This window comes from Rhinoderma darwinii, chromosome 5, assembly GCF_050947455.1.
Source record: "Rhinoderma darwinii isolate aRhiDar2 chromosome 5, aRhiDar2.hap1, whole genome shotgun sequence".
Taxonomy (NCBI): Eukaryota; Metazoa; Chordata; class Amphibia; order Anura; family Rhinodermatidae; genus Rhinoderma; species Rhinoderma darwinii.
The window spans coordinates 338,725,374-338,739,121 of record NC_134691.1 but is presented as its reverse complement, the minus strand read 5'-3'; the positions used below and the strand labels follow the sequence as shown (position 1 = coordinate 338,739,121).

Here is a 13,748-nt window from a genome sequence, read left to right as displayed (position 1 = left end):
GCGACAAATCCGCAGCGTCTGAACTCAGCCTTAGTGTATAATTCTATAGTCAGGGAGGGGGTGCACAGGTCTGACCCCCCAATATATCTGTGTGGCTCCTTTGTCCACCTGTGCACCTTCCATTGCTCCAGCCCTCCAGATCCCCTCTCTCCAGTCACTGTGTGTATCAGGCTGCACTGACAGGCTGCACCGACAGGCTGCACCGACAGGCTGCACCATCCCATCCTGCACAGCTCATCCCAACCTCCCAGGCAGCAGAGATCCATCTAAACTTACTTGTGAGACCCTGAGAGTTCACACCCTGGGCACATGGGTCCCTCACTGCTGACTGCCCTGCTCTCTCCTCGCTGGACGCTGATCTCCTGCCTACATCAATCCTGGGCTCCCACATTCAAGGTCAGTGATAAAGGGGGGGGGGACCCCCAATAATGAATCATTGTGTTGTGCTTGATTTGCATTGCAGAGCCTGTCACATGTGCTGTGGGGTTCTATGCCCCTCTTTATATTCCAGTGACCTGCACCGTCCAGTACACTGGAGCAGAATACTGATGTGTGCTCTGCAGATATTTCATCAGTAGCCGGATATAAAACTATAGGGCTCATTGTTATGTGGGATATTGCTTCACCTTGTCTCCTGGATACATTGTTACAGATGAAGGACTGTATCCACACACAATGTCAACGTCACAGACTGATACTTTATCATTGATACATTATTGCAGATGAAGGACTGTATCCACACACAATGTCAACGTCACAGACTGATACTTTATTATTGATACATTTGGGTAATTGCAACATTTTAAAAGTAGAAACCAATAAAAAGGTTGGGAAAGCCAAGGACCCCCTCTCCTCTCCTGGGGGAGTGAGATGAGATCAATAAGTTTTCTGCTCTCAGCCATTGTATATTATGGTTACATTGTAGCAGAATCTTCAGCTGGTGATACATTGTATCTGTGTGGATGGTTTTGTGGATTTTGCTGAATTCTCCATGCACCCAGTACTGCAGTGCCCGGCTCTCCGCTGCGCTATTAATGGAAAGAGACGCAGAGCCCCCCCCCCCCCCGCATTGCTGGCATCGCAAAGTGCTATAAGTAACCCGAGTCACCACCTGCACACAACCTTCATGTAGCGGATTCCCCTTCACCCAGACATTGCTCTGTATCTGTACATCATAGTGTGATACAACCCATCAACCACCAGGGGGCGCAATATCCTTTGCTGCGATATGCTTAACCCCTTAATGACAGCCAATTTGAGTTTATTCATTTTTATTTTTTCCTCCCCACCTACCAAAAGCCATAACTCTTATATTTCTTCGTCCCCATAGCCGTAGGAAGGCTTGTTTATTGCGGGACTAGTTGTAGTTATTCATGGCATAATTTATTGTACCGCATAATGCGCTAGGAAGCTGAAAAAAATTATTTGAGGGGTGAAATAGGCAAAAAACAGCGATTATTTTTTGGGGTTTTGTTTTTACGGCGTCCATCAGGCGGTAAAAGCGACATATTCACCTTATTCTACAGGTCGATACGATTACGGAGATACCAAATTTATATGTTTTGTTTTAGGTTTTACCACTTTTAGAAAAATAAAACTATTTGCTAAAAAAAAAAGTTTTGCGCCGCCGTGTTCTGAGAGCCAGAACTTTTTTATTTTTCCATAATTTAGCGGTGTGAGGGCTTAAATTTTGCGGGGCGAGCCATAGTTTTGACTGATACCATTTTGGGGTACATGCGACTTTTGATCACTTTTTATTTCATTTTTTTGGAGAGCTAAGGTGACGAAAAACAGCAATTTGCATGTTCTATATATATATATATATATATATCATTTTTTTACGGCGAGCACAGAGCGGGTTAAGCAACCCTATATTGTAATAGTTCGGACTTTTATGGACGCGGCGATACCAGTTATGTTAACTTTAATTTTTTTAACATTGCTTTAGGGAAAAAAATGGGAAAAGGGAGGGTTATTTGAACTTTAAATATTTTAACTTTTTTTGAAACATTAAAAAAATGTAACAGTTTTTTCGTTTTCTATTATCTGTCCCCCTAGGGGACGTGAACCATCGCTTGCATGATATACCGCAATAATAATGTATTAAAGTATATCGTGATACTGACAGTCTCCTTTGAGGCTTCAAATGAGTACAAAGATGGCAGACCTGGGGGCTTTCATTAGGCACCCAGGCTGCCATGACTACCACCGGCACCCCCGATCGCGTGTTGGGAGGGGCGATAGCACGTTGAAGGTGGCGCCCCCTGATTCTAACAATTGAAATGCCGCGGTCGCGATTGACCATGGCATTTAAGGTGTTAAATGGGCGGAATCTAAGTGATCTTTGATTCCGCCAGTTGCAGTGAGGTGTCGGCTTTATAACCCGGCCATCACCCGCTGAATATGGAGCGAGCTCAGCCCGTGAGCCTACTCCATACTTCCCCTTAACGGCTGCCCCGTACTAGTACGTAACATGTCATTAAGGGGTTAAAGGGGAATTCCACTTTGGTCAATGCCAAAGGAAAGAGGAGTACAGGGGGTCCCTCAGTATTAACTGTTAGGCCAAATGCACACGATGTGTATTACGTGCGGATTTACCGCGCATATTTTCGTGCAGCAAATCCGCAGCGTAATAAGGTACCAGCAAAGTAAATGAGATGTCAAGAAAAATCATCTACTCGGTGCAGATTTTTTTGTGCACATGAAATTGACCTGCGGTGCGGATTTTAAAATCGGCAGCGTGTACAATTATCTTGCGTTTCTGCTTGCGAATTGTATCTAATACGTTTAAAAAAAATGCAACAAGATCGGCAACATAAAAATGCATTTATTTCCACATCAAAATGTAAAAAGCGCAGCTGAAAACACATAAAAAACTCACTAGTGCAGATTTTACCAGCAGAGTTACCTGCGGGTTTGAGGTGGATTACCGCACCAAATTCTGCACGGTGTGTATGTGGTCTTATAATAAGAGTGAACCATGTGGGAAAACTTTACACTGCACCCACTAAAATGAAAGGATATCCACTATAGAAGGCTGACAGGTATTTAGGTTTGGGGCTGATCTGCACATGGATGCGGCTCTGTGTCTGGAAAATCATCTTGCAGCAAGTAACAAGTCCTCTTTATTCTCATTGATGGGGGCCCCGGGGGTCTGACCCCCACAAGTGGCCTATCCTTAAGATAGTTTATCAATAGGTATTGCTGGAAAACCATGTAATGTGTAGGACAGCTTCACTGTAAGGGTATGTTCACACGACGTGTTCAGCCAAAGTCAGTGTCAGCTCAGCCTGATAGACTTAGGGCATGGCCAGACGTGCCGGAATTGCTCTGGAAATCCGCATCATACACGTTTCTCCATTGGTTTCCACACCTTTTTAGTAGGGTTCGTTTACACGTTGCGGAAAACTCAGCTGCGGAGCATAGGCTGCGGTGCGGAATTTGGTGTCCGCAGCATACAATGGCTGTTGCGGACGTGTGGCGGACTTGTTGCGGACTCATTGCGGAATTTCTCCATTGACTTCAATTGAGATTCAAAATTCTGCAATGAAGTCCGCAGATGTTATGTAGATGTTATGTGTGCTGCGGGGCGTATTGGTTTTAAGAAAAGGATGTTTCTTCATTCTGGCTGGACCTATGTATTTCTAGGTCTAGAGCCAGACTGAGATGAAATGTTTTAAAAAACAGCAGGAAGTTCTCTTCACCTGTTTACGCAACGGCTAATCCGCAGCAATTTACTGCACATTTTAGGCAAAGCCGCAACAGAATCTGCAACGCAGATTATGTGCGGCATTGATGCGGACAGTGTCTACAGAAATACGCCACGTCTGGCCATGCCCTTAATGTTATCAGCAAGAAACAGGAGCACAAACAACTGAAAAGAAGGGAGGGAATGAAAGTAATCACCGATACACTCATTTATTCATGAAAGTAAATACCCATCTCCAAAAAGAGCAGATATAGCGAACGCTACCTAGACCCCCGGTAAGTAACCGACTGTCAACAGTATTATATGTCTCACAGTAAAGAATAATATACAAAATATTACAAACAACATTGCTCGCTATGTATAGGAGTATAATTACTATAATACTGCCTCCTATATACAAGAATATAACTACTATAATACTGCCTTCTATATACAAGAATATAACAACTATAATACTGCTCCTATATACAAGAATATAACTACTATAATACTGCTCCTATATACAAGAATATAACTACTATAATACTGCCCCCTATATACAAGAATATAACTACTATAATACTGCTCCTATATACAAGAATATAACTACTATAATACTGCCCCTGTATACAAGAATATAACTACTATACTACAGCTCCTATATACAGGAATATAACTACTATAATACTGTCCCCTATATACAAGAATATAACTACTATAATACTGCCCTCTATATACAAGAATATAACTACTATAATACTGCCCCTATATACAAGAATATAACTACTATAATACTGCTCCTATATACAAGAATATAACTACTATAATACCGCCCCTATATACAAGAATATAACTACTATAATACTGCCTCCTATGTACAAGAATATAACTACTATAATACTGCCTCTATATACAAGAATATAACTACTATAATACTGCCCCTATATACAAGAATATAATTACTATAATACTGCCCCCTATATACAAGAATATAACTACTATAATACTGCCTCCTATATACAAGAGTATAACTACTATAATACTGCCCCTATATACAAGAATATAACTACTATAATACTGCCCCCTATATACAAGAATATATCTACTATAATACTGCCTCCTATATACAAGAATATAACTACTATAATACTGCCTCCTATATACAAGAATATAACTACTATAATACTGCTCCTATATACAAGAATATAACTACTATAATACTGCCTCCTATATACAAGAATATAACTACTATAATACTGCCTCCTATATACAAGAATATAACTACTATAATACTGCCTCCTATATACAAGAATATAACTACTATAATACTGCTCCTATATACAAGAATATAACTACTATAATACTGCCCCTATATACAAGAATATAACTACTATAATACTGTCCCTATATACAAGAATATAACTACTATAATACTGCCCCTATATACAAGAATATAACTACTATAATACTGCCCCCTATATACAAGATTATAACTACTATAATACTGCCCCCTATATACAAGAATATAACTACTATAATACTGCCCCTATATAAAAGACTATAACTACTATAATACTGTCCCTATATACAAGAATATAACTACTATAATACTGCCCCTATATACAAGAATATAACTACTATAATACTGCCCCCTATATACAAGAATATAACTACTATACTACTGCCCCCTATATACAAGAATATAACTACTATAATACTGCCGACTATATACAAGAATATAACTACTATAATACTGCCCCTATATACAAGCATATAACTACTATAATACTGCCCCTATATACAAGAATATAACTACTATAATACTGCTCCTATATACAAGAATATAACTTCTATAATACTGCCCCTATATACAAGAATATAACTACTATAATACTGCCCCTATATACAAGAATATAACTACTATAATACTGCCCCTATATACAAGTATATAACTACTATAATACTGCCCCCTATATACAAGAATATAACTACTATAATACTGCCTCCTATGTACAAGAATATATCTACTATAATACTGCTCCTATATACAGGAATATAACTACTATAATACTGCTCCTATATACAAGAATATAACTACTATAATACTGCCCCTATATACAAGAATATAACTACTATAATACTGCCCCTATATACAAGAATATAACTACTATAATACTGCTCCCTATATACAAGAATATAACTACTATAATACTGCTCCTATGTACAAGAATATAACTACTATAATACTGCCCCTATATACAAGAATATAACTACTATAATACTGCTCCTATATACAAGAATATAACTACTATAATACTGCCCCTATATACAAGAATATAACTACTATAATACTGCCCCTATATACAAGAATATAACTACTATAATACTGCTCCCTATATACAAGAATATAACTACTATAATACTGCTCCTATGTACAAGAATATAACTACTATAATACTGCCCCTATATACAAGAATATAACTACTATAATACTGCTCCTATATACAAGAATATAACTACTATAATACTGCTCCCTATATACAAGAATAGAACTACTATAATACTGCCCCTATATACAAGAATATAACTACTATAATACTGCTCCTATATACAAGAATATAACTACTATAATACTGCCTCTATATACAAGAATATAACTAATATATTACTGCTCCTATATACAAGAATATAACTACTAAAAAATGGCCTCCTATATACAAGAATATAATTACTATAATACTGCCCTCTATATACAAGAATATAACTACTATAAAACTGCCCCCTATGTACAAGAATATAACTACTATAATACTGCCCCCTATATACAAGAATATAACTACTATAATACTGCCCCTATATACAAGAATATAACTACTATAATACTGCCCCCTATATACAAGAATACAACTACTATAATACTGCCTCTATATACAAGAATATAACTGCTATAATACTGTCCCCTATATACAAGAATATAACTACTATAATACTGCCCCTATATACAAGAATATAACTACTATAATACTGCCCCTATATACAAGAATATAACTACTATAATACTGCTCCCTATATACAAGAATATAACTACTATAATACTGCCCCCCTATATACAAGAATATAACTACTATAATACTGCCCCTATATACAAGTATATAACTACTATAATACTGCCCCCTATATACAAGAATATAACTACTATAATACTGCCCCTATATACAAGAATATAACTACTATAATACTGCTCCATATATACAAGAATATAACTACTATAATACTGTCCCTATATACAAGAATATAACTACTATAATACTGCCCCCTATATACAAGAATATAACTACTATAATACTGCCCCTATATACAAGAATATAACTACTATAAGGGCATGCCCACACGTGGCGGTTTTCCTCCGCAGCTGTCCGCATCAATGCCGCACAGAATCTGCGGCGGATCTGCCCAAAATGTGCAGTAAATTGATGCGGACTAGCTGCTGCGGACTGCGGTAAAAGTGCTTCCCTTCTCTCTATCAGTGCAGTATAGAGAGAAGGGACAGCACTTTCCCTAGTGAAAGTAAACGAATTTCATACTTACCGGCCGTTGTCTTGGTGACGCGTCCCTCTTTCGGCATCCAGCCCGACCTCCCTGGATGACGCGGCAGTCCATGTGACCGCTGCAGCCTGTGATTGGCTGCAGCCGTCACTTAGACTGAAACGTCATCCTGGGAAGCCGGACTGGAGACAGAAGCAGGGAGTTCTCGGTAAGTATGAACTTCTATATTTTTTACAGGTTGCTGTATATTGGGATCGGTAGTCACTGTCCCGGGTGCAGAAACAGTTACTGCCGATCGCTTAACTCTTTCAGCACCCTGGACAGTGACTATTTACTGACGTCGCCTAGTAACGCTCCCGTAATTACAGGAGCCCCATTGACTTCCTCAGTCTGGCTGTAGACCTAGAAATACATAGGTCCAGCCAGAATGAAGAAATGTCATGTCAAAAAAGCAAGACGCATCCGCAGCACACATAACATGTGCATGACATCTGCGGACTTCATTGCGGAATTTAGAATCTCCATTGAAGTCAATGGAGAACTTCCGCAATGAGTCCGCAACCAGTCCGCCACTGGTCCGCAACATCCATTGTATGCTGCGGACACCAAATTCCGCACCGCAGCCTATGCTCCGCAGCGGAATTTTACGCATCGTCTAAACGAACGCTGCTAAATAAAAGTGGAAGTCAATGGACAAACGGCTCCGCTGCGGATTTACGCTGCGGAGTGTCCGCTGCGGAATTCAAGAGGAATTCCGCCACGTGTGGCTTTGCCCTAATACTGCCCCTATATACAAGAATATAACTACTATAATACTGCCCCCTATATACAAGAATATAACTACTATAATACTGCCCCCTATATACAAGAATATAACTACTATAATACTGCCCCTATATACAAGAATATAACTACTATAATACTGCTCCCTATATACAAGAATATAACTACTATAATACTGCCTCCGATATACAAGAATATAACTACTATAATACTGCCCCTATATACAAGAATATAACTACTATAATACTGCTCCTATATACAAGAATATAACTACTATAATACTGCCCCTATATACAAGAATATAACTACTATAATACTACTCCTATATACAAGAATATAACTATTATAATACTGCCCCCTATATACAAGAATATAACTACTATAATACTACTCCTATATACAAGAATATAACTACTATAATACTGCCCCCTATATACAAGAATATAACTACTATAATACTGCTACCTATATACAAGAATGTAACTACTATAATACGGACTCCTATATACAAGAATATAACTACTATATTACTGCCCCTATACACAAGAATATAACTACTATAATACTGCCCCTATACACAAGAATATAACTACTATAATACTGTCCCTTTATACAAGAATATAACTACTATAATACTGCCCCTATATGCAAAAATATAACTACTATAATACTGCTCCTATATACAAGAATATAACTACTATAATACTGCCCCTATACACAAGAATATAACTACTATAATACTGCTCCTATATACAAGAATATAACTACTATAATACTCCTATATACAAGAATATAAGTACTATAATACTCCTATATACAAGAATATAAGTACTATAATACTGCTCCTATATACAAGAATAAAACTACTATAATACTGCTCCTATATACAAGAATATAACTACTATAATACTGCCCCCTATATACAAGAATATAACTACTATAATACTGACTCCTATGTACAAGAATATAACTACTATAATACTGCCCCCTATACACAAGAATATAACTACTATAATACTGCCCCCTATATACAAGAATATAACTACTATAATACTGCCCCTATATACAAGAATATAACTACTATAATACTGCCCCCTATATACAAGAATATAACTACTATAATGTTGCCCCTATATACAAGAATATAACTACTATAATACTGCCCCCTATACACAAGAATATAACTACTATAATACTGCCCCCTATATACAAGAATATAACAACTATAAGGGCATGACCACACATGGCGGAATTCCTCCGCAACTGTCCGCATCAATGCCGCACAGAATCTGCGTTGCAGATTCTGCAGCGGATCTGCACAAAATGTGCAGAAAATTGATGCGGACTGGCCGCTGCGGACTGCAGGAAAAGTGCTTCTCTTCTCCCTATTCAGTGCAGGATAGAGAGAAGGGACAGCACTTTCCCTAGTGAAAGTCAAAGAAATTCATACTTACCGCCCGTTGTCTTGGTGACGCGTCCCTCTTTCGGCATCCGGCCCGACCTCCCTGGATGACGCTCCAGTACATGTGACCGCTGCAGCCTGTGCTTGGCCTGTGATTGGCTGCAGCCGTCACTTACACTGAAACGTCATCCTGGGAGGCCGGACTGGAGACAGACGCAGGGAGTTCTCGGTAAGTATGAACTTATATTTTTTTTTACAGATACATGTATATTGAGATCGGTAGTCACTGTCCCGGGTGCAGAAACAGTTACTGCCGATCGCGTAACTCTTTCAGCACCCTGGACAGTGACTATTTACAGACGTCTCCTAGCAACGCTCCCGTCATTACGGGAGCCCCATTGACTTCCTCAGTCTGGCTGTAGACCTAGAAATACATAGGTCCAGCCAGAATGAAGAAATGTCATGGTAGTAAAAACAATACGCTCCGCAGCACACATAAGATCTGCGGACTTCATTGCGGAATTTTGACTCTCCATTGAAGTCAATGGAGAAATTCCGCCATGAGTCCGCAACCAGTCCGCCACTGCTCCGCAACAGACAGAGCATGCTGCGGACACCAAATTCCGCTCCGCAGCCTATGCTCCGCAGCGGAATTGTACGCATCGTGTAAACGAACACTGCTAAATTAAAGTGAAAGTCAATGGAGAAACGGCTCCGCTGCGGATTAACGCTGCGGAGTGTCCGCAGCGGAATTTAAGTGAAATTCCGCTATGTGTGAACCCGCCCTAATGCTGCCCCTATATACAAGAATATAACTACTATAATACTGCCCCCTTTACACAAGAATATAACTACTATAATACTGCCCCCTATATACAAGAATATAACTACTATAATACTGCTCCTATATACAAGAATATAACAACTATAATGCTGCCCCTATATACAAGAATATAACTACTATAATACTTCTCCTATATACAAGAATATAACTACTATATACTGCCCCCTATATACAAGAATATAACTACTATAATACTGCCCCCTTTACACAAGAATATAACTACTATAATACTGCCCCCTATATACAAGAATATAACTACTATAATACTGCCCCCTTTACACAAGAATATAACTACTATAATACTGCTCCTATATACAAGAATATAACTACTATAATACTGTCCCTATATACAAGAATATAACTACTATAATACTGCCCCCTTTACACAAGAATATAACTACTATAATACTGCTCCTATATACAAGAATATAACTACTATAATACTGCTCCTATATACAAGAATATAACTACTATATACTGCCCCCTATATACAAGAATATAACTACTATAATACTGCCCCCTTTACACAAGAATATAACTACTATAATACTGCCCCCTATATACAAGAATATAACTACTATAATACTGCCCCCTTTACACAAGAATATAACTACTATAATACTGCTCCTATATACAAGAATATAACTACTATAATACTGTCCCTATATACAAGAATATAACTACTATAATACTGCCCCCTTTACACAAGAATATAACTACTATAATACTGCTCCTATATACAAGAATATAACTACTATAATACTGCCCCTATGTACAAGAATATAACTGCTATAATACTGCTCCTATATACAAGAATATAACTACTATAATACTGCCCCTATATACAAGAATATAACCAGTATAATACTGCCCCCTATATACAAGAATATAACTACTATAATACTGCTCCTATATACAAGAATATAACTACTATAATACTGCCCCTATATACAAGAATATAACTACTATAATACTGCCCCCTATATACAAGAATATAACTACTATAATACTGCCCCTATATACAAGAATATAACTACTATAATACTGTCCCCTATATACAAGAATATAACTATTATAATACTGCTCCTATATACAAGAATATAACTACTATAATACTGCCCCCTATATACAAGAATATAACTACTATAATACTGCCCCTATATACAAGAATATAACTACTATAATACTGTCCCCTATATACAAGAATATAACTATTATAATACTGCTCCTATATACAAGAATATAACTACTATAATACTGCCCCCTATATACAAGAATATAACTACTATAATACTGCCCCCTATATACAAGAATATAACTATTATAATACTGCTCCTATATACAAGAATATAACTACTATAATACTGCTCCTATATACAAGAATATAACGACTATAATACTGTCCCCTATATACAAGAATATAACTACTATAATACTGTCCCCTATATACAAGAATATAACTACTATAATACTGTCCCCTATATACAAGAATATAACTACTATAATACTGCCCCCTATATACAAGAATATAACTGCTAGAATACTGCCCCCTATATATGGGGCTATATCTACCTTGGACCTGTACGGTATAGCTATAATATGTATTTTTGGAGCTGATGACAATGTTCTTTTGTAGATTTCTTATATCTCGGATGAGTTGATTTGCTGCCACGATGGGGATTAAGACGGCATTACCGCACTATGAGCTCGGCTTCTACGCTCTGGTTCTGACCTGCGCTCTGGTTTACTCCTTGAATGGGATTTTTGAAGCTTCTCGAGGTATCGCCTTTATTACTTTTGTGGGGATATTATTGTATATACTGTATGAGCCTGTGTATATCACTCACAATATCTTCTTGTCTTGCAGATAACATGAATCGGAAGACATTTAAAGAAAATGTAAAATCTGGCTGGTATTACTTTGGAAGGAAAATGGTAAGAAAATGTAATAACTGAAACAGCTATAGTAACAGCTCCACCTAGTGGCTATTTAGCTATGAAAAAGCCTTTATATAAGTGAGCTCATTGCTATTTTGTCTTTTTCATTTTACTGCCCTGCTTTATAATGTATTTTATAAACTTCACAATTAATCCTGCAGTCGTTCAGGAGCAATTGCACCTAAAATAATTTTCTTCAGCTTTATTTGTTTCCTAGAAAGCTGAGTGACAACAATATGGCTGCCACGACAGCCCCCACAGGGTTTATCACCCCATTTAACAAATCTTCTGTACAGCAAATCTTCTAATCTAATCAGAAATATGGTAGTAGAGGATGTATCACTGCAAGTTTAGGGATAAGACAGATTTGCCATTCTGGAACCTAAGAAAGCTGAGTGGCAACCATTGACAGAATAGAATGAGTTAAAAGCTTCTCTTTTTCTAATTAACAGGAATGACTGCCAGTGCTGGGTTCATCACTCAGCTTTTCCGGGCTCCTGAATGTTATATCTGCCTATTTATGCTGCAATACATGCCACGCTTCTATGCCATTCAGGAGTCTGGAAAAGCTGGGTGACAACTCGTCTTATACCATTTATTATCACATATAAGAACCGTCTCATGTTCATATGTTTATGTGTCCTGGAGTGACGACATGTGATTGTTGCAGGACGCCGCAGACTTCGAGTGGGTCATGTGGTTCACGACATTCAGGAATTACATCATTTTTGCCCTCGCTGGACACATCATCTTTGCCAAGATCTTCTCTCTTCTAGTCCCTCAGGTGGGTTTCTTTACATGATATAGATACAGTGCCAGTACAGTGCCCCCCATAAACTTCCAGATCAGTGCCCCTCATAAACTGCCAGTACAGTGCCCCCCATAAACTACCAGATCAATGCCCCTCATAAACTTCCAGTACAATGCCCCATAAACTGCGAGTACAGTGCCCCCATAAACTGCGAGTACAGTGCCCCCATAAATTGCTAGTACAGTGCCCCCATAAATTGCCAGTACAGTGCCCCTCATAAATTGCCAGTACAATGCCCCTCTTAAACTGCCAGTACAAATGCCCCCCCCCCCCCCATAAACTGCCAGTACAGTGCCCTATTAAGCTACCAGTACAGTGCCCCTGAGGACCTGCCAATACAGTGCCCCTCATAAGCTGCCAACACAATGCCCCTCATAAGCTGCCAGTACAGTGCCCCTCATAAGCTGCCAGTACAGTGCCCCTCATAAGCTTCCAGTACAGTGCCCCTCATAAGCTGCCAGTACAGTGCCCCTCAAACTGCCAGTACAGTGCCCCTCATAAACTGCCAGTACAGTGCCCCTCATAAACTAACAGTACAGTGCCCCTCATAAACTAACAGTACAGTGCCCCTCATAAACTAACAGTACAGTGCCCCTCATAAACTGCCAGCATAGTGCCCCTCATAAATTACCAGCACAGTGCCCCTCATAAATTACCAGCACAGTGCCTCCCAATAAATAGTGACATGTTGATTATTTTATAATATATCTATTTGGGGCTGTTTTTCTGCTACAAA

General features: G+C 38.4%; 1 protein-coding gene across 1 annotated transcript in view; it reads left to right on the top strand.

The window, feature by feature from the left end:
• The first annotated feature begins 201 nt into the window (after nucleotides 1-201).
• HHATL (hedgehog acyltransferase like) overlaps nucleotides 202-13,748 on the top strand; it is a 46,797-nt gene continuing 33,250 nt past the window's right edge. Inside the window, exons 1-4 of the mRNA XM_075828783.1 lie at nucleotides 202-396; nucleotides 11,900-12,042; nucleotides 12,131-12,198; nucleotides 12,872-12,985. Of these exons, the coding sequence (XP_075684898.1) occupies nucleotides 11,937-12,042; nucleotides 12,131-12,198; nucleotides 12,872-12,985 (288 nt within the window). The 5' untranslated portion in view covers nucleotides 202-396; nucleotides 11,900-11,936. The remainder of the gene's footprint in view (nucleotides 397-11,899; nucleotides 12,043-12,130; nucleotides 12,199-12,871; nucleotides 12,986-13,748) is intronic.